This window comes from Melopsittacus undulatus, chromosome 9 (genome assembly GCF_012275295.1).
Source record: "Melopsittacus undulatus isolate bMelUnd1 chromosome 9, bMelUnd1.mat.Z, whole genome shotgun sequence".
NCBI lineage: Eukaryota > Metazoa > Chordata > Aves > Psittaciformes > Psittaculidae > Melopsittacus > Melopsittacus undulatus.
In genome coordinates, this window is record NC_047535.1 from 41837896 (window position 1) to 41859596 (window position 21701).

General features: G+C 54.9%; 1 protein-coding gene across 2 annotated transcripts in view; it reads right to left on the bottom strand.

The window, feature by feature from the left end:
* Positions 1–1482: 1482 nt before the first annotated feature.
* NCKIPSD (NCK interacting protein with SH3 domain) overlaps positions 1483–21701 on the bottom strand; it is a 36029-nt gene continuing 15810 nt past the window's right edge. For both annotated transcript variants that reach the window (XM_034066233.1, XM_013128230.3), the window contains exons 3-13: positions 21173–21374; positions 18163–18247; positions 15539–16161; positions 14084–14254; positions 13101–13187; positions 12197–12335; positions 7874–7954; positions 6487–6615; positions 5996–6088; positions 4431–4603; positions 1483–3903 (exon numbers count right to left, since the gene is read on the bottom strand). In XM_034066233.1, coding sequence (XP_033922124.1) covers positions 3700–3903; positions 4431–4603; positions 5996–6088; positions 6487–6615; positions 7874–7954; positions 12197–12335; positions 13101–13187; positions 14084–14254; positions 15539–16161; positions 18163–18247; positions 21173–21374 — 1987 coding nt within the window. In that variant the 3' untranslated portion in view covers positions 1483–3699. The remainder of the gene's footprint in view (positions 3904–4430; positions 4604–5995; positions 6089–6486; positions 6616–7873; positions 7955–12196; positions 12336–13100; positions 13188–14083; positions 14255–15538; positions 16162–18162; positions 18248–21172; positions 21375–21701) is intronic.

Sequence of the window (21701 nt, forward strand, 5' to 3'; positions counted from 1 at the left end):
ACCCTGTGCCAGCGCCTCAGCACCCTCACAGGGAACAGCTTCTGCCTAAGAGCTCATCTCAGTCTCCCCTCGGGCAGGTTCAAGCCATTCCCCTTGGCCTGTCCCTACAGGCCCTTGTCCCAAGCCCCTCTCCAGATTTCCTCCAGCCCCTTTAGGCACTGGAGCTGCTCTCAGGTCTTCCCTTGCCGCAGCAGAGGGGCAGGATCCCCCCCTGAGCTGCTCACGCTCTGGGAGTGCAGCCCAGTACATGGGGGGGGGGGGGTCTGGGCTTCAAACACACACTGAAGCTGGGTCATGGAGAGCTCCTCCTCACCCAGCCCCCCCAGTCCTCGTGAGGGCTCCAAGCTGTAGTTTTTTCTTCCAGCATCCATGAAAAATAAAACCTGATTTTCCAAGGGAAGTTCAGGTTTGGGCCCTTGCATTGGAATGGTTCATTAGCGCAATCAGCCTCCAACTTTGCTGTTGGTTTGATCTCAATCAACTAATATCACAGCCTAATCCACTGAAGCTTGTAATAGGTTTAGGAATAACGGGGGTTTAGGTCCTCATCAGTGTTCAGTGGAGGAAATACCCTCGGCTGCGTCCTGGGAAGAAGAGTGGAGCCCAATGCATGGCGGCTGGGGAAGAGCCACGGCAGGGAGTGAAACAGAGCAAATCTGGGAGGTGGAGGAATTGAGGATGGGGCAGGGAGTACAGCGGCCGCACCGTGCCTCCATTCACACCGCAGCCCCGCGGGGGGTACAGGAGCCCCCCGTCACCGGGCTGCGGAGCAGCGGAGCCCCCGTTCCAGCAGCACCGGCACCCCTGGTGTGAGCAGCACGGACTCACCCCGGGCTCCTCGCTGACCGCAGGGCACAGCAGGGCTGCGCACCTTGAGGGACATCCTCCGCACCGGACGGGGCCGCAGCACCGCAGATGGTGCCGATCCCTGGCATCCCGTGTGCCTGCGCTCCCGCACCAACCGCGGCCACCGCCGGCTCTCCCGCAGCTCCGGTCCCACCGATGGTGACAGATGGTCCCCTCTCAGTTACCATCAGTGTAAGCACAGCTCTCCTCCCAGGGAGAGCACAAACCGGGTCTGCAGCACTCCCGGCTGGTCCCCAGCCAGCCTCCACCATCCTCACAGCCGGAGCCTTGGGCTTCCCCTGCAGGGCTGGTGGCTCCCTTCCACCTCCATCAGCCGGGTGGGCAGAGCGGGCAGGGGGGGCCGGGCTCATCCTTGCCCCTGGGCTGAGCACAGTGTGTGACTGAAGCACCCGTGTGGCAGGAAGGTGCCGACTTCACACGAGCCGCCGGCGCCGTCTGGATCCTACATCCCAGCTCCTCAAAGTGGGGATTTGCCATCAAGAAACCCAATCAGGAGAGGGGCGAGACTTTTAAAACATGGTGAAGGCTTTCAAGTGTATTTGTTGTAATTACCCGAGTGACAGCTCAGCAGAGGAGGAGAAAATCATCAGGGTATTGCTGCCACAGAACAGTTGTAATTGAATCATTCCAGACAATAAAGCAGAGGTGGGGGTCTCAGCCAGTGCATCGCTCCCCCCCAGCACCCCTCACTGCTGTGCAACAAAACACATCCATACTAGGAGATACAGCTTTAATAAAGGGTTATTACAGCTAACAGGAGTGCAGTGGGTGAGCTGTGCCTGTCACCCACAGAGCAGGCGCCACCAAGTATCCTCAGGGATAACGCTCCCTGCATCACGCCTTTCCCGGGAGCAGGCGCAGCTCAGCCAGGGTGCAGGAAGGGTCACACCGTGCGGTGGGACAGGGCTGAGCACCCCCAGGGATGCAGAAGGAGCCACCAGCTCTGCCCCATCAGGGCACTGTCACAGGAGGCTTTGCCAGGCCATGTTCCTGGCTCCCAGAACCACGGATCCTGCCTGCTCCTGGGCTCCCCCCAGCCTGGCGCAGCAAAGCCTGGGCAGTGCCACTGAAGGCAAGTGCCAAACACATCCCAGCACTGCAGCCGGGCACGAGCCAACACAAGCACAAGCAGCAGCCAGAGCAAGCCAAGGTAGCCCAGGGGATGTGCATCCAAGCAAGGGGGCACGGGAGAGCTCCACAGGGGGGAGTACCCATGAGCACTGGCAGCCTTCATGCACAGTGTTCCCCATGGGTGCAGCCTGACACAAGAGACACTGGATCTGGGACAGAGCCCTGGCTCCATTCCTGCTGGCAGCTGCATGAATGGGTCACAGCCTGCACCCTGCATGTACAGCCCTGCTCCTGCCCACTGGCTCCTGGTGGAGATCAGCACCCACAGCATTGCCTTTGGGGGCTACAGGCACTCCTCCACAGTGGTCCCCTGGGCAGAGGCAGGCAGGGCTACGGTCACACAGCTCCAGTTAAAGACATTTTATTCCTCTGCATGTTACACCGAGTGTTTAAGAAAATACAGGATCCGTTTGGACATTCATACATTTTTACAGGGGAAAAATAGGTTTCTCTATGAGGGTGTTATTGAGCTTGGGCACTGCCAGGCTGCCTTCAGCAGGGCCTCACGCCCCAGTGCCAGGCCAACCCCTCTGCTCCTGAGCATCCCTGCCCCAGCGCTACAGCCCAGGCTGCAGAGCAGAGCTCAGGGATCACCTCAAGCTAAAACAACACAGTGCCCAGCATTTCCAGTTCCACATTCCAATAGCTTCTACACTGGGTACTGTAAAGGAAGAGCTAGGGACAGGGCTTGACCAGACTGCGTACACGAATAGCTAAGAGACCCACGTTAGTGTGTGTGACTACCTGTAACAGGGAGACAGGTTAATCCCACCTGCTAGAAACCTAGAGGGAATATAAATAAGGGTTCCCCACACTCGTGCACGGTCACAAACAGCTACTGGACACGAGGCTGACGCTGCCTCTGAGCGCTGCCACGCGGGGGGTGGGCAGTGAGGCAGAGCTGCGACGAAGCAAAACCCACAGAGCAGAGCGTGTCTGCCCACCCGGGGCCACGCTGCCAGAGGGGGAGCAAGCAGCAGCCTTTGCTTGGCAGGACACGGCTTTGGGCCAGCAGCCTCCCCAGGGCAGCCGCACCGGTGTGGTTGTCACTGGAGGCTGCCGCAGGGGGCAAGCACCTCGGTTAAACAGCACTAGAGAAAGCAGATCGAGAAAGCAGCTGCTGGGGTAAGAGCTGCTGGCCCTGGGCAAGCTGCTGCCCAGAGGCAACGCTGCGGGCCGGGAAGGGGAAGGCTCACTACACGAGGCATCAGACAGCGAGCGGGCTGCTCCCCCTTGGCAGGGCGGCAGCACATTGGCACTACAGCAGCAAACAGAACAGATGTTACGGAAGCTTCTTCCAAGCACCAGCAGACTCCACTTGATCACTGCAGGGAGAGATGCACATGGAAAAGAAGTGATGCTCTAAGGCAAAGGCCTTTCTCTTTGGAACCTCGGGACAGCAGCGCAGCTGAACACCCCACTGCCACATCCCTCACACTCACTGCCCTTCCCACCATCACCAGCTGCCCAAGCACCACCAACGCCCGCCGTGCTCCAGCCTCCCCGAGCACCAGCCCCGGGGCACCCCAGGCCCTTTCTGCCGCTGGCCTTGCTAAAGGGCTGGTGAACACTGTCCCAACCTTAGGCCTCGCAGGGAGGGGTACAAGGTATGAGCTGTACTGGAAGGGAATGGGGAGGAAGTGTCAACAAGAGACGTCGTTGATCCAAGTGGTTCAGGCTCCAGTCCAAGCCGAGGGGCGGTTAGCTGGTACCAGGAGAGATTTCTGGGAACTCCTTATAGATCTCCAGGATGATGAGTTTGTCCATCTGGCACTGCTGGTCCTCCTCCTCCTCGCCCAGGATGCGCTGCAGGATGCCCTGCAGGTCGGAGAGGCGGTGCTGGTGCTGCAGATAGGCCGTGGAGCGGATGATGGCGTGCATCAGAGACAGATACTCCATCCTCAGCTGCCAAGTGGGAGGGGAGACAAAACACAGAGCACAATGAAGGATTTAAAGTGAGATAAACAAGCACAGCAGCTGCTGCTGCTCCACCAGGCAGGGAGTGACTCCAGAGGCACCTGCTTTTCCTTCAGGCTCATGAGTTAGCTCTGGAAAACACTGCTTCTCCCCCAGCAGCATGGTGCTGCTCCTCACCCGCTCTCAGACATGCACATCCCTGCCTCTTGCCTACAGGGATCCCTCTTACTTCCAACTACTCACATAGGGTCCCTATTCTCAAATGTCCCTACAGAAGGGTGCAGATCACTAAAAGCCTGGCAGATCTTTCCTTAAACGTGTGTCTCCACTGTTGTGTGCTGGGCAGGATAACACCCCCCTTACTCCTCAGCTCCCAGGACTGATCTGAGCATCCAGAAGCATCATGCCCATACCGGGACCCTGCTCCTGCCTGCCCCAGCTGGCCCCCACAGGGGACCAGGAGAGGCACAGCTGCTTTGGGACTCAGCTCCCTGCCCCTGGGTTACTGTGAGCACCTTGTCTCCTGGGGAGAGATCAGCGATCTGCCGCACCAGGATGTCGATCAGCACCATCATGTCCGTGTGGTAGAAGATGCTGGCTGTGTCCTTGCTGGCAAAGATGTCCTGCAGGAACTTCAGCACAGAGTGCGGGGGCTGAGGCTGATGCTTGAAGATACAAACTGGATCATCTGGGGAAGGCAGAGGGTCCGTGCTGAGCCACGGGCTCCTGCTGCCCTCTTGGAGCAGCCCCATCCCCTCTTTGCATCCCAGAGCCCAGAGAGGAGCTGGCCCCGGCCCTGGTGCCTGTGGTGCCTCGTGGCTTGCACAGAGCTGCCCAACGGGAGTGATGGAGCTCTGTGGGGTACAGAGCCCAGAGCAAACCCATCAGCATCCATCACTGCTGGTGCTTCACCCACTGCCCCAGGTGAGAGCTCATTTGCACATCACCTCCCCGTGGGCCCTTCAGCTCAACAGCTCCCACCCCTCTTCCCCCTGGTTCATTACATCTGGTCCAATGACCCCTATGAAAAGCCCATCAGAGCCTGTACCAGATGAGCATTCCCCACAGGGACCAGGCTTGTGTCATCCCAAAGGAAGAAACACTCCCAAGTATAAATGAGCCACCACATCCTGTTCTCTTCCAGAACACATTCCTGCAGACCCCAAGAGGGGCTCTGGACACTGAAACCCCCCAGCAGTCATCAGGAAGGCAGGCAAAGGAGAAGCATCTTCATTAGGTTGTGGGCCCCTCTTTCTTCTACCAGCCCCTTGCAGTAAGGTGATTTCCCTGCAGGGAATCTGGCAGGGAAAGGGCTAAACAAAGGCTTTGGGAGGAGGCCAGACAGAACAGCACCGAGAGGCTGGCTGCCCTTAAGCTAACAGAGTGTGGAGACAGTGATTTGCAACCCCAAAGAGAACTAAAGCCAGGCTAAGATGAGCTGCAAGCATCACAGGATGAGTTTTTATCAGCAAATCAACAAACGAATCTCAGGCAGCAAAGCCCCTGTGCTCCAGAAGGTATTAGAAAGCACAAGAGTGGTGTGCAGCACAGGCAGAACCACCTGGCACCACTTCTCCTGCAGGGACCTCCAGCTTTCCAGCAATCTGCTTTGCTGAAGCTCTGCACGTTCCGTGGGTTTCACTGTACCTGGAGCAGACACAAAGCTAAGCCTCTGCCAAGCCATTCTGACACGGGGAGGGCTGCTCCAGGCAGTGTTTCAGAAGGCAAACCCTCCCTCTGCATCTGTCCGCAGGGGCAGATGACAGTCAGCACGGGCAGGTCTGTGTGTGCCAGCACTGAGGGGTCCTGTCGGCCCAGGCACAGGAGGGCTCAGGAGCTCACCCACGTTGTAGCCATCCACAACACGAGGTGGGCTGATCCGAGCCAGGCACACAGGGACCTGCCAGCCACAGCCTCCCCTCTCGCCCACGTGCCACCAGCATCACTGATCCCTTGCACAGCTCCACGTTCAGCAGCACAGCTCTCACCTCACAAACCCACAGCTCCTCAGCTCCCTGCATCCCCAGCACATCACCCTTAGTGAGCACAGGGCTCCCCAAGCAGTGCCCCAAACACTCACCTCCTCTGTTCAGCAGCAGCAGCAGTTTTTCTGTGAAGGTCTTTACATTCGAGTGCTTGCTTATTGTGGTCATGATCACACTGTGCTCTGGAACTAAGGGAGAAACCTGCTCAGCTCATCCCTTTGTTTCCTCGAGGCCACAGTAATAGTAATAGATAGTGGAGGGCTCCTGCTCTGCACCAGAGCTCTGGAGAGCTTTGGGGAGCCATGGTCTGTCAGGGGTCCGAGAGCTCTCAGCCCCATGACGTGGCTGAGCAGCCAGGAAAGAACATGGCTCGGGCCAATGCTGAAGAGCCTGGTGCCAGCCCACGGGCACTCAGTGAGCTGCAAGAGGCAGCAGAAGGTTTGCCGAGACCTTTAGGCAGTGCAGTGCCCGAGCCGGGCGCAGCTGGGCTGGGTGTCAGCACCAGGGAGAGGCAGGGAGATTCTGCTTCCCCATCCTTCACACCCCAGCTCGAGCCCTGGAATCCTGCAGGGCAGCACCAACTGACCTGGAATGTGGAGGTTGAAGGCCAGCAGGACGTTGACAAATAAGTCAGGCAGCTGGTCGGTGGTGTCTGAGGGCAGCCCATCCTCAATCACATCCAGCAGGAACTGCACAAACTGAGAGTTGAGATGTTCTGCACGAGGAGAGATACATTTACAGCACTGGGAACACAAACCAAGCAACAGGGGAGTGTGCAAGCCACTTCTCCAGGCTTTTATGCACAAAACCCACCGGTGTAGTGCCAGCATCAGCATCCAGGGAATGAACAATCTGCAAGTGCATGACACAGACCACTGAAGTGTCATTGTGTGAGGGATCCTGGGCTCAGAACTGCCCCCAAGGCAGGGGAACACTGACATTTGATCCCCCACTGGCAGCATTTTGGTGTTACTAAAACACCAAAAGCTGCCCTAGCTGCTGCTGCAGCATCACTGCTGCCAGTGAAGGCATCAGGAGGAAGAGATTTGTATTCCTGACCACTGGTTTCATCCATCTGCTTTAAAACAGTAGTTATCCCAATCATTAGTACTAACCCAGTTTTCACCATTGCTATTAGGAAGGCTCAGGAGCTCATGCAAATAAGTCCTGCAGGAAATAACTGCCAGGGTTACAGGAGGAAAGGGAAGCAGGAGGTGTGGGGGCTCATGCCTCAGACTCCCCTGCACCAGCTTACAGCTCGTATGTATGTACTGAGCTGTGAGGGTGAAGCTGCTGAGCAGGAGCTTTATGAAGATCTCTGCTGCATTTCCAGGAGAAAGAGCCCAGTGTCCCAGGTACGGGAACACAGCACAGCCTGGGCAAGAACCAGGCAGGGCTTCCTGGCTGAGAGCAAGAATGAAGGGACAGAGGATGAAACAGGCAGATCTGGCACAATGCTGGCACTTTATTGACCACATCACCCTTAAATCATCTCTGCTTTCCCTGAGGCACACAGGGCTGCAGTGTCCTATTAGGAGGAAGACCAGGAAGAGGCCACATCACACAACTGACAGCTTTAGTGGGTGTTTATGGAGTGATGTGGGCTCGGCCTCAGCAGCAGAGCAGACGTCTCAGGGGGGTTGTGTTTTCACACAGGGCAGAGGTAACACAAGATGCGCCTTAGTCACAGTGACGGACAAATCCACCTCCTCTGCAGCATGGCATTAGTCCTCCTGCTGTGACCCAGGTCTGTGCTGTCCTCTCTGGAAACCTGGCCCCTCAGCCCAGTGTTTCAGCAGCCAGGCTCTACTCACAAAGAGCAGACCCTACCCTTGCCCTGCTGATGCTGGCTTTCCCCAGCTGTCCCCTCCTTGGCCATCAGGAAAGGTCCCTTCCCCTGTCTGCTGGCACTCCTCAGATGTCTCACATCAGCTCTGCTGTCCCATCCAGCCCTAAGCATAAGCTGCTCTTACCATAGTGATGATAGGGCAGGGGCTCTCCCATGGAGAACATCATGGCCAGCACCAGTGCAGAGTAGCACATCTTCTGATGATCTGCAAGGTGAAGGTCCTGCATCAGTGCTCCTGAGGATGAAACACTGCTCCCCAGCTGCAGCTGGGGCATCACTCCTTTAACACAGACATTCAGCACTGGCTGGACTGCTCCTCACCCCTGTGCTTACCGAGCTGTACGGGTGGTTTGCCCCTGCTCAAGCACCCCCCAAGCACACCTTGTTCAAGCACCCCCCCCGTGCCACGCGCTTCCAAACCAACTGCAAAATAATCACAAGAATCCTCTTTTATTTCCCCTCCATTTGTGAGTATCTGGGCAAACTCCATGTGAATAATTAAAGCCCTCCCCTGCACAGTCTCAGGACACATCCCAGAGTTATGCAATTGCTGAACCCAGAAAAAGCATCCATCTGGCCACTGTGAAATACTGCCTGTTCCCACCAACGCCACCCCCAGCCAGCCCCGCTGCCTGTCACCCCCCCCACGGCTCTATCTGCTGCCACAGCTCTGCCTGCAGGTACAAGAGGTCTCTGGGGATGCAGATCGCTGCTCGCAGTGGGGCCACGTGTGTATCTCCAGCACTGACACATCCCACAGCCTCCTGGTCCAGCAGTTTTCCCTGGCAGCAGCTCTCCATGGATGCTCCACAGAAGCAGAGCCAGTGCCCTTCCTGAATCTGAATTAATAAATACATCTCAATAGGTACTTATAGGAGAAAAAACAAAATCATGGGCTAGGATCTGTGTCATCATCAAACATCACCTCCAGCCAGTTCACTAAGTCCAAAGATGAAAGGAAAAGGAGCATCATTTTCATAAGGTAGGTTACCACACACAGTGCCTAAATAAAGTTCAGCTCCATCTGCAGCAGGAGCCCAGGGGCTCTTGCTACAAGGAAACTGAGGGGGTATTTATATAAAACTGACCAAAGCCACTTTTCATTAAAGGAGAAAAAAGTCCCTTCGATGCATGATGCTTCTCCCAACAGCTCTGCTTCCAGCACACCACACGCTGATTCCCAATGTCTGTGCACAGACTGATCCACCTCTAAGCACCTGCATGCTGCAGTCTGGCTGTGACTGCTCAGGCTGATGCCTTCACTGTCACCACCGTGCTCCTGGACTTGGCCAAAGGACATGCAGCACTTGGAAGCTCTCAGGTGTGCTGTTAGCAAGGGAGGGGGGGAATGGTAGTGACTGGTTCCAGCCTCGTGCCTCCAGCTCTGTGAGCAGAGCCTCTACAAGCACAGGACACACACACTGTGCCAGGGCTCCACAAGATGCCGGAGTTTTCAAATAGCAAATACTTTGAGTAAAAATAGATCATTTGGGACTTAAACAGAGATACTACAGCATTAACAAGATTAAGAGTTTGTAGAAGAACACTCTAGACCATGTGGCAGCAAAGGGAAGCTGGAAACTGCTGTTTACTCCTGGTAAACAGAGAGGGAGGATATTCAGTGACTGAAATATAACTCACACTTACATAAGAAGCTCTCAGCTATGAGGCAGCAGCGATGCCAAAGCTCACTGCAGCAGAAAAAGAATCTGACAAACTATTTAGCACATGATTTCTTCATTCTTCCCTCCATGGCTTCAGGAGGTGGGTATCAGCAGCAGGATGCTGCAGCAGGCAGACACAGGGACCTGCTGCTCCTGCTCCTAGCGAGGCTTGCATGAACAAAACACTTTCTGTCATCACATCAGGAGCAGTGAAGTAATGATCTGAGAACCAGAACCCAGTGACCTACATGTGGTTGTAGCAAATAAGGAGGAAGAGATTAACTAGAGATAGGAGGGGCAGGGTAGCTCTACACATCCTTGGTCCATCTGCCATGAGCCAGTGTCCATTCATCTTGGCTGGCAGCAGACTCCACAACTAGATGGGAAATCTTGTCCTATTTGCCTAAGGATGCCAGAGAAAGGGGGCTGAAAGCAGCCAGAAAGCTGAACTCGGTACAGATCCACATTAACCTAGTGCAATTGCTCAGCAGTTTTTGGAGTGTCCCAGCTGCAGCAAGACACATCCAAGACGCCCCATGCAGAAGAACAGAGTAATTGCCAGGCAAAGCACAGGTTTTTCTATTCCTTCCAGAGCAGCACCAGTGGCTGCATCAGTAGGATGCTGCTGGTGCCATGCTGATGAGCATCCCTCAAGCAATGCCACTTCAAGTGACTGTGGAGAGCAGGAGAGATGCAGCTCTCTGCTCCCCAGCCTGCACTTCCAAAGCCTGCTGAGGCACCAGTGAGAAAGCTGCTGCTACCTATGAGAGGTATTTCTCAGAGGCCTTCAAAGCCCTGTTCCCACCTCTAACCACAGCAGTGCACAGTCCAGGCCCTGGGAGCAGACACAACGGTCTGCAGCTGGAGCAAGCAGAGCCCAGCAGCTGACTTATTTGTACCCTGAGCTGCAGCACAGGAGAAAGTCCCAGTTCCAGACTGGATTATCTGTTCTCTTTGGAGTTGTCCTGGCTAATTCTGCCCTGCTGTGGCTTATTATAAGCTCCTCTAACCCTGACAGATGTGCAGGGAAGCGCAGCAGAGGGAAGGGCTGTCCAGGAGCAACAGACCCAAGCATCTGGCAGCAGAAGTGGCCAGCAGCCAGCGCGCCGCCAGCAGCCCCAGGGCAAGGTGCCTGCTCATCAAAGGCACCAGCATCCAGCACAGACCGTGGCTGCTCTTCAGTAACAAGCCAGGAGGGATCCCAGAGCTGCTGCAGCCAGCTCAGCACTCCCTGGCTGCCGAGCGCTGGCACCGACCGCTCCGGCCCCTGCTGCTGCAGAAGGATTAGCGATTCCGCGGCACGTCATGGATCAGCTGCTATTCCCCAGGTTTTAGTACCAAAATAAGCTCAAGCCAGTCTGGATTCAAGGTCATGTTTTCACACTTGCCGTTTGCTGGCAGGACATTGAGCACTAAGCACCAGGGCGGTAGGAGGGAGCTACTAATGCCCTAAAACACCTCTGAAGGACAGACATGTTTGGGTTGAGGATGGTTCCTTCGCTGCAGCCTTGCTGTGAAGGCCAAGAGGGCTGGAGAGCACAGAGATGATGTGTGCAAACATAAGCCCAGTACAGGCAGGCAGCACAGGGTCAGGACACCAGACTGGGAGGCGCCTGTAACCAAAGGCTGTCTGTCAGCAAAGGGAGTGCAGCTTTTCACCCTTCAACTACACTGCCTGTGTATTACAGCAAGGAGGGAAAGAATCCACCACATTGAGATGAAGCTCCGGAAGGAAGAGCTGCTGCAGGGTGGCAGCTCGAAGGATGCAGCAGAGCCGCTTTTCACTGCAATGCTCTTGAGATCTCCAAAGCAGAGCTAACACCTGCTGGGAGATAGCCCTGCTTCAGCCACAAGTGCTATGTGCAAAAGTCACCCAGGTCAGAGCTCGCTGCTCCATCACACCAAGAGCCAGAGCTCCCTGTGCCATCTGGGAGGATGCAGCCCTGGACAGCAGAGACCAGGCAGGAGCCCTGCTGCACAGGGGAGCAGAGCAGGGCACTGAGGCCTGTTTGAGCATGGTGCAGAGAACACTCACCCAGAGACAATCTTTATGAATTAGTGATGGATGCATGATGAAGCTTATTTTTGGAAGTGCTAAATCGGGAGTAATGTCACCACAGAAGCACAGTCATAGCCCCATACCCAAGTATACCTGCTGCTAGGGCAGTGAAACCTCAGCTAGAGAAGAAGCTTCTCATACATAACCAGATAAAACACGAACCTTGTGATAAGCTCACTACATAGAACTGATAAGCAGCAGCAGCAGCACAAAGGGAAAGCACGGGTGTGGTGGTGCCAGTCCTGCACCACACCACCAGTGCTTCACTGTGCCCCTGTATTTGACATCCCCCCTTGGTGCAGTGGTGCAGAGAGGGTCATTTCCTTTAACCAGCACACATCTTATTCCACAGCAAGAAACACTGCAAAGATATGGTGTAAAGTGCTGAGAAAAGCTGCCATTAAGAAGCTGCAGAGATTTTCCTTAAGATGTGCAAAAGTCTCTTGTCAGCAGCATGAAACAAAACTGGAATAGCTCAAAATGTGCTTTAAGACATCTACAGGATCATCATTAATGGCGTGTTCAAGAGCCAGAGGGCCTTGTACCACTGGACTGAAGCATCCCCTCCCAGGCATTCTCCACTTCGAGCTGTAGGAACCCAAATAACTTTAACCAAGATGCCCTTCTCCCCCAGGCACTAGCACATGGAGCACTCAGGCTACAAAGGGCCACCAGTGCTGCTGGAGACGTTCCTAGGGAGCGGGGTTCAGCAGCCCTGGCTCACCTTGAGTGTGAGTCTGCATGTCCCGGGCCAGCTCCATGGGCAGCACAGAGTTCACGAGCGTCGAGATGACCGCAGCATCCAAGTTGCACATGGCTCCAAAGCACTTGAGCAGCAGCAGTCGCAGCGGCACCCTGTGCTCCTGCAGAGGCAATCACCGGATGAAACAATGTCCAGAGGAGGGCTCATGCCAAGGCAGAGACGTAACTGGATGGAAGTTCCTATTGTCGGGAAGCCACAGACCCTCCCAGGGGCACAGTGAACCCAGAAGTTGTATGGGCTTTTACCAGTAGTGTCAGATGAAAGCCAAACACCACAAGGCTTGATGTGCTGTAGCTGGGGACTTACAGACATGATGGGGACAAGTTTCTAATCCCCCCAGAGTCCTACAAGAGCACATTCCAGGAAGCTGAGGGGCACAGCAACACCATAGAGGCACTGAAAGCAAAACTTCCATTTCTTCCGCTGAATAATGATCTCCTTCCTCACTCCCAAGGCTCCTACTCACAACCTACTTTCCTAAGCAAAGCTATTTACTAATGCACAGGAGTGCATCAATTAAAGGAGAAGCAGTCCCAGCCTGTCCACTTTCCCAGGACATCCTCAGAAATCCTTCCTCTGGATACCAGCGATGCCGATCCTGTCCCTCAACAGAGCTAATGAGAGCAGCAAACTTCACCTTCCATAGTGCAGCGACCACTGCAAAGTCTCTGGCACCCTCTGCTCTCCCACCCAACCTGCATGCACAGCACTGACACCAGCCAGCACACAGGTGATGCACTGCAGCTCCTGCTCTTCCCAGAATCACCCTGTCCAGGTGGAGGTCTCACATCTGTGCAGCACAGCAAGCCTGGCCTGCCTCTGCAGGGCAATCCCAGGGCAGATTCCATGCCTTCTGCCACCTTACCATCTGGTAATAGGCCACAAGGGACAGGACGGACTCAAACTCATTCTTCTTGCACATCTTCTTGCACACTTCTGGGTCTGCATCTGTCTGGAAGCAGGAATGAAGAGGTCAGCCCAGGGGCACACCAAGCAGCAAGGATCCGGAGGGAGGCCAGCTGCTTTCACATCTCAGTAGCCCAACCACCTCCCAGAGGAACTGAAGGCAGAGCACAAAGGCAGCTCAGGAACCTCCACCCCACAGACTACATCAAAGTGAATTCCTGAGGATTATCTCTGCCACACAACATGTTTGGGCTGAGCATCTGAGAAACCCATGACCTGAGTAGCATTCGATGAGTGCATCCTGCAGTCACAGGGCAGCTCCCTCACTGTTGCCATCCTGACAAGTATTGTGCATTGCCTCCCAGCTCTGAGTTATGAGGAAAGGTCACACAAGATCCCCCTCTACCTTGCCCCTCAGGCCCACAGAAGGCAGCCCATGCTGAGTGATAGACACTGGCACTTATTGCACCAAAAAAGAGCTGTTCTGCTTATGTCAGAGCTGGGAAGCAATATACAATAGGTGCCAGAGCAAACCCCACACCAGCAGCCATAACACAGATCGTGTTGCTGCACTGAGTGGCAGCTCCTGTATCATCACATTCCCTGCGCACAGATGGGCAGAATCAGACTTCCAGGGTTTCTGTTGGAGATTGGGATCTTTGGGAGGTATGGGTCTATGTTCTCCTGTGATAGGTAAATACCACAGCTGCCACAAGAGCAGCTCTAGAAGGACCTTTGGAACAGCTTTGGAACCTTTGAAAGCAGCTCAGGAGCTCTGCACCCCACACGCACGAGGGCAGGGACTCACATCAGTGGGAAAGGATCCACCAGAAACCTGTGGTCCCAGACAACAGATCCGATGGCAACACAGGGCAAAGGAGGGCAGAAAACAGAACTTCACTGGGAGTGTCTGCTCTGCCTACAAAGAGGGGATTTCCTCACCAGGATGCGGAGCAGCTCCTCCAGGTAGCAGCAGATGACGTTCTCGTCCTCATAGAGCGCCCAGCTGCGCTGCTGAGCATCATCCTTGTGCCTGGCCAGGTCTGCAAAGATCACCTCCAGGCGCTGCTCGTCGTGGCAGATCTGCCCCGAGGGCAGCCCCGCGCTCAGGTTCTGCAGGCAGCAAAGCGCAGGTTAAGTGAGGTTGGGACTGTTTCCTCTCCCTGTGCTCTCGGGACTGGCAGCTGACCTCAGTCAGCCAAGAGCTGGCAGCAGAAACCCAGGGAGTTCAAGCCACGTGTTACTGCAGCTCTTGTACTCCTGGGCTCTGCCCACCTCCCTCCCTTGCACAGCTAATGCAGTGAATGAATCTAAACAGGCACCAGAACTGGTGCACGGTCAGATGAAATCCAAGCTGCCACCATCCTGCTGGAGGATGTTAAAGCTGTCTTCTGAGGATGTTAAAGAACCCAAGAAACCTCACCCAAAGCTACACCCCTTTCTTCTTACTGCATTTAGCAACCTAGGGCTTTTGGAGGAGCATTTTGATGATTGTTTTAATGATCACTCCATTCAGCCTCTTATCACTAATCTACTTTCTCCAACCCTTCATCTGCAGCCTTTATGACTCCACTGAGCACCAAGTTCCTAATGGGCTTGGATGAGATCAATCCATTAACAAGCTCTTCAGCCTGGCTGGTGTAAGCACAGCACACACCACCACAGTGCACCCTCAGCACCAGTCTCAGCACCCCCCCACAGGGGTCAGGTCTCTGCTATTAAACATCTTGGCAGCTGCCGGAACCTGCAGCCTCATCATATGGCTCTTGCCAGGGATCTGCTGAAGAACCCAGGAGCAGGAGGAGGTTTTGCTATCTCTAATGATGCCTCTTTGTGCTATGCTGCTGCTTCCAACGGTTCCCTCCTTCCAGCCAGCAGAACAAACTGCTGCAGGGGTTTTGCTCCTTCTCCAGACACCCTGGGAGCCTCATGGCACCCACACTGCTCTGCGGTGGTCACACCAGCCATGCAAGCCCAGTGCCATCCTGCCAAGCTCTTCCTCCCCTTCCCTCCTCACTCCACCAGCCACACGGTGGATCACCAGTGCCGTGGGTGCACACATCCACCTGCAGTTTCCCTGCAGACGAGCCCAGGCCTACCTCAGGTGAACCATACAGCAGCTCTTCAGACACCTTTCAGTGGGGCTGCCCTGGGAGTTCTCCCTTCTCTGGGCAGCAAAGTGGTTCCAGCCACAGCACAGCACCGTGTGTAGACACCAGGTGGATAATGCTGCTCTTGGGCCACTAAACCTGATTCCCTTGCAGTATGTTTACACCCATCTAGCACCTTCCCTTTCTTTGGGATCTCACCACACTTCCCATTCCAGACATTCGGAATGCTCACTGAGCTCATAACACCTTCTGCCTGGTGCCAGGCTGCAGCAGCCCCTGGCATTACCTTACTCTCCACCACAGAGATGAGGATCTGCTCCATGATGCTGCTGGTGGCCGGGATGGAGGTCTGGATGTGGCCGATGACCACGCCGATGGCCACGCGGGACAGCTCGTAGCTGAGGTGCGTGTTCCTGCGCACCAGCTCAATCAGTTCAGCCCCTATCGTCTTGGGCACAGACACGGCCAGAGCACCAGGCTCCCCTGCCAATGACTCTGCCACCTTCTTATCCTCCAGACAGAGGGTGCTGAAGGCATCCAGGCCTGCAGCGGGCACCGGGGCAGCTTTCTTCACCTGAGCAGCCTTCTCCCCATCCCCAGCGTGGGACCGGTGGGACCCCCCCTCAGCCGGCGGTGCCGGGGCAGCCCTCTTGGACTGGGGGGATTTGCTGGTGCCGTCCTTGGAGGAGGAGCTGTGTCGGGAATGGGCCACGGAGCCGGTGTCCAAGTTGCGTGTGATGGTGGTGTGGACGCTGCGGCTGGGCACGGGCGGAGGGGTGGTGGCAGGGCTGGAGGCGGCCGTGGGCAGCGCGGTCTCTGACGCAGAGGAAGCAGTGTACAGGGTATCCAGGGACGTGGTGCTCACGGAGGAGGCACTCGAACCTGACCCAGAGATAATTTCAACAGCGCCTGAAAGGAAACAATGAAAACTGCCTCAGCGACAGCACCAAAGGAACAGAGAACATACACTGCAGTCCATTAAACGGCTCATTGTGCAAGGGCCAGAGCAGTTCAACTCCTCTTCCTGCCTCACTTATCTCCAAGCAAAATTGGACCAGTTCTTTCTGGAGCATTCCCACACAATCACCTCTTTAGAAAGGGGAAAAGTGCTCTATTGAGCTGAATACCCTTCAAAGGGCTTCCTGTTTTCGGCAGGGAAAGGGAGGGAGGGACCCAACTAAGGGACACAAAAGTCTTTTTCCCCCCCAGCTTAGCAAGGGCCTGTTCCTGTGCTTGGGATCTCAGCCCTCACTTCTGAAGGACGGTGCTCAGGAGCTGCAGGACCCGGAAGGTTTCCCACACACCTCACTGACCACAGCCTGGCACTGATGGGGAAGCTGACAACACCTGTGGCCTCTCCCTGTCATCACCTCCAGCATCTGATCATGGACCCTGCTGGCACCCACCGCTTTCACCAGCCTCCACCGGATCTGCTCTACTGCGTTTCTCCCAGCTCTCGTCCTGAGCAGCTCCAGCAGTGGTACCTGCCCCACCGGGCAAGGGAAACATCCACTACAAGTAAAGGGATGCTATGATTTTTCTTTCCTTGAACCTGGTCTAATATGCAGTTTTAGTAAACTTTAGCCATTAATTTCCAGGGGGCAGGAATGTATTTGAGTCCTTCCCTAAGAGAACAGTTACTTGGGCAAAGCCTGCGTTACCTTCACCTAGAGCTTCACATGAGCAGCTGACGCAAGCACTGGCAGAGAAGAGAACTCTGGGGCTCTCCCAGCTCTCAGGGAAAGGAGCTGCCCCTCCAAAGGAAGGACCAGTGATACGTGAAACACCTTTTGTGAGCCCTCCACTCCTCCATCCACCACTCCACCGTAAGGCAGACAAACAGGGCCCTTCCCTCTTACAGGAGTTCAGCATCCCTCTTTTTTCCTCCTCCTCCTCAGAGTTCTCATGAGTCACTGCTCCCACCATGCTTCATTAGCTTGAGATAATGAGCTGAAGGAAGCTGATCTCTGTGAACTCCTACCTCCATAGTGAAAAACATGGCTCAACACCACTAAGTACCCACAAGTAAGCTGGTGCCAGCCCCAGGTTTCAGTTAACTCTGCCTGCTCCTCGCACAGGCACATGAGTGAGCCTGAGATGGGCTGAGTGACACTGACTGTCACAGCACAGCAGAACACGGGTTAGTGACAGCAACTTGGCAGGATGACCACAGCCTCCATCAGCCCAGCTGCACTGATGATGAAGCTCCTGCCCCAGCCCTGTGCTCCTGCTCTCAAGTGCTCCCGACTGTCTGCTCCCTGCCTATGGGCAGCACATGGGCACCTGTGTCCCTGCTATTAATGCTGCTCCTTGCTGGCACCAGCCGCTGATTTCACGGAAATCCCACCTGAGCACTGCACAAAGAAAGCACCCAACAGACTTGGAGGCAAAAGCAAAGCTAGAGCCTGTTCTAAGGGCTACCAGTGATCTCCCCAGGCGAGCTGCCACACTGCACCGCTGGGGAAGGGCCTCTGCCTGGCTGGGGGATGGCCATGATGGCTGCGGGGGAAAAACACCTGCAAGGACCTTAAACCACCCTGGCTGTGTGCTGGCCAGGCCAACCACATCAGCAGGCAGATGTTCCACAGGGCACCGGCACCAGAGCAGTGGGATGATACATGCATCCACGGGCACCGGACTGCCCAGACCCTCCCACAGCAGAGAGGGTTTGAAGGAGCACTGGCCACCAGCTCATGGTCATTAGCATCAAAACCTATAGGGGTTTAGGAGATATGTGTATGCATGTACATGTAAGGATATAAAACTTATAGGAATTTAGGAGATATATATATATATATATAAATAAAAGGATGCTCTTCTAAGCACAAAGCAGAAGCACCCGGGCACTGTGACTGCTCCATTGCCCAGTGTCCATCTGTGCCTGAGGTTCGGGAATTGCCTTGTCCTTACTTTTCCCAGGGTGTGCCTGTGCGCTCCTGCGCTTCTCCGGAGGCGGGGGGGTGACAGGAGCAGTGCGCCGGGCCTGCGGTGGGATCTGTGGGGGAAGATGCAGAGCAGTCAGAGGAGGGTGGCAATAGAGACGTTCTCGGTTATGAAAGCTCCTTTTGGTGTGTGTGCATTTGTCCTTACAGCTCTCATCACTCGCGGAAGTGTTCTCAGGAGGACAGATATTAATAGGCAGCTTCCTAGAAGAACAAAGCAGGACTCAACTGGCTTCATCCCCTCCCTGTGACAGGCAAAGCAGCCCTTGTTTAATTGCTGTGTTCAGCAGCACACACGTTGTGTAGACCTGTCAAGTGTTTACTCCTCCTTTATTCCACACGCAATCCCACACACTCACTGTGCCTCCACATTCCCCTCAATAGCCCCGCAGAGGCTGGGAACAGAGCATGTATTTAGGCACTCTTCTGGAGAGATCCATTACATCAGCCACAAACACCCTTGCAGAAAGACAAAGCCAAGGCTGGAGCCATGTAAATGCCTTTTCTATGCTTCCAGAGCTATTTCTGCTCATGCAGGGAGAAAACAGGGCTAGACCCTCTGAGCAATCCTAGAGCAAGATGCACTGGGAGAAGCTTTTGCCAGGGTTGTGCTGGCTCTTCACATCTGGGGTTTCTCCTGTAAGTCAGGGGGTACCAAGGCAGCAGCAGTCTGCCTCCAATGCACATTCCTACACTCACCCTTTCCTGCAGGATCCAAACACCATGATCACCAACAGCTTTCACTCAGGACTACTCCGGTGAGGTGTAACCTCAGGAATAACCCTGACCAGTAGCAACCCCTGCCTGCAGCAGCAATGCAAGGTGGGAGCACAGGGCATCACCACTCGGACCACCAGAGAGTGCCAACCTTGCAGGGGTTTTAGCCATGGAAGAGGAGGTTTGCTGAGACCTGTCAGTGCTGCCAGCCCCGCAGCAAAGGGCTGAGGCCCTGGAAGGTCTCCATCTGAAACAGCTCAGAACGAGGAGGATGAAAAATGTATTTCTTTTCTTGCTGGGTCTGGAAGGGCACAAATCTCCTCTGGAATGGGAGCAAAGCTATTTCTGCAAGGCAGACATCTTCAGGATGTCATGTTCAAGATGCAGTGCCAGAAGCTGACAACACAGTGTCCACAGCCCATGCCTGGACCCTACCAGGCACGTGAAGACACAGGAGGCTGCACAGCAAACCAAGGCACAAACAAAGAAACCTCTCAGCCCCTTTCTCCCACCCACACCCAACACACCCAGCCTTCTACTGTGTCATGTCACCTCCTTACAAGCCCCTTCAGCTGGTGGGTTAGTACGAGGTACCCCTGCAGGCACCCAGCCCGAGCTCTCCTGCTCCTGTCAATCCACCCTGCATTGTTCTCAGGGTGAAGTGCTACATGATATGTGCATCCAGCCCCAAAAATGATCCATGTGGGTCCAAAAAGAGACTGCACAGCTGAGAGAGGCCAAAACAGCTCGGGAGGGGCCTCTGCACAGCATGGCTGGAAGGAAGGCTGGTCCCAGAGCTCAGCTGTGCCCAAGGCAGAGCCCTCTCTGCAGAGCAGGGGGGTCCCAGCACGCTTGGGGCTCCCAGGTCAGCAGGATTTAGCCCTGTAGCTCCGAGCAGACACGTGTCAGTGTTGGAGAGAGCTGAGGCTGAGCGGTCCCAGAGCATGTCCATGGCTTCAGGAGCCCCTGCAAACTGACCACGCCAGTTTAACCCAGCTATTGCAGGCTTACATTAATAGCTGTGAGCTAATGTTAGCCCAGAGCCCTGCCAGCATCAGAGCCACGCACCCCGGTCAGAGCATGAAGCATCACATGAACTTCCCTGTGCTGGTGCTGCCCAAGCTCTGAGCCCCTGCATGGTCAGGAACTACCAGGGACAACCAATAGCCATTCCCTCCCTCACCCCATATCTCAGCCAAGGTGTGGGGCTGATGAGAGGATGAACAACACCAAAACCCTCCAAAGAAAGGGGAATGAAGGGAAGAAAACATCCTTCCCCCAACAGGGAATCAGCACTGGGAATGGCTGTAAGGAGCTTCATTCACTTTGCCCACCATGCACAGGTGTGAGAACAGAGCTGCCCAGAAAGCAAAATGAAATGAGAGCAAAGTGGAGTGAGCAGGGATTGGTGCTGTGCCTGAGCCAGAGCTACCTTTCACAGCTCTCCAAGTGTAACACAAGCCTCATCTGGGGCTGACAGTGTGTGTCACACCTCATCACCATACCTCCAACCACTTATCCCAGGGGCATGGATCAAAACCACAGTGCACACATTCAGCTATAGGGGAAAACTATCTCTGTGTTCATCCTGGCTTGGTGCCCTTACCCCTGACATTCAGCTACACCCACACAGTGTCATCAGCCACATCAACTCATCCCCAGCCACATTCACCCTGGGATACTTCTCTGAAGCCTCACTGGCAATGCACAGAGACCCTGGGACTGTGTGCCACCGAGATAAAACAACCTGCTCTAAACCATGCTTCCTGCAATTCACCTTCAATTCATCATGACAAGCAACATGTGGACCAAGCAGCATCTCTGGGGGTTTTAGATTTTGAGTAGTAAAATAGGCAACAGCAGGAGATAAAATGCTGCAGGACCAAGGATCTTGTTGTGCGGATCTAACAAAGGGGAAGTGAAGCTGTGCCAGCTGCTCAAGGGAGCTCTGCTGCTCACCTCAAAACTGTCCTTCAAGCTCCAGCGGGCTTGCAACTCTTCTGTCAAGAGACAGTCACGCAATGTACCGTGTACATGTGTCACCATAAAACCACAGACCCTCCAGGATCCTAAAAAGCATTACCACTGTAAATGGCAGAGGGACCATCCCTGACCTCTTACAAAGGGACAGCATCAGCTCGCACTGCAGTAATGGCAACACAAACACCGGATTTGTGACTTCAGCTGCAAAGTCCTTCTGTTCAACAGGACAAGCCATGTGCTGCCACCAGAGGAACCAGAAAGTGCCCAGGCGCTGTTACCTGATAGAGACCCTCATCGTCCTCCTCCACCTCGGTGTTGGGCAGGCTGTGGTGCCGCTCGTACCCGGTCCGGCACACGCCGTTGGGCTGCCGCGCCACGTCCAGGTGGTGGTCGCTGGAGGACTGTGTCATGACCATCCCCTGCGGGCTGGGGGAGTGCCCTTTGCGGGACACGGTCTCCTTCCGGTGATGGATCAGCTTCCTGGAACACAGCGGCCACATCAGAAAGAGCAAAGTGAAAGGGAGTGACCTTGCTGCAATGTTCAAGCGGTATTTTTAATGGTTTATAGCATTTGGGCTATATATATATGTACCAGAACGGGTTACAGTACTTAAAACACAAACTCTGGTTTCATTAACAACCAAGGAAGCACTTCTGGGGGAGGAAGGAAGAGGCTTTGCCAGAGCCCATGATTTATTCATTGGTTTGCTGGATTAAAAATGCCTCTTCCTCGGGGGAGAGTCACATATTGCATCGGCAGCATCAGGAACTGCCGGCACTTCAGACTCGCTGTCCAACCGAGATTAA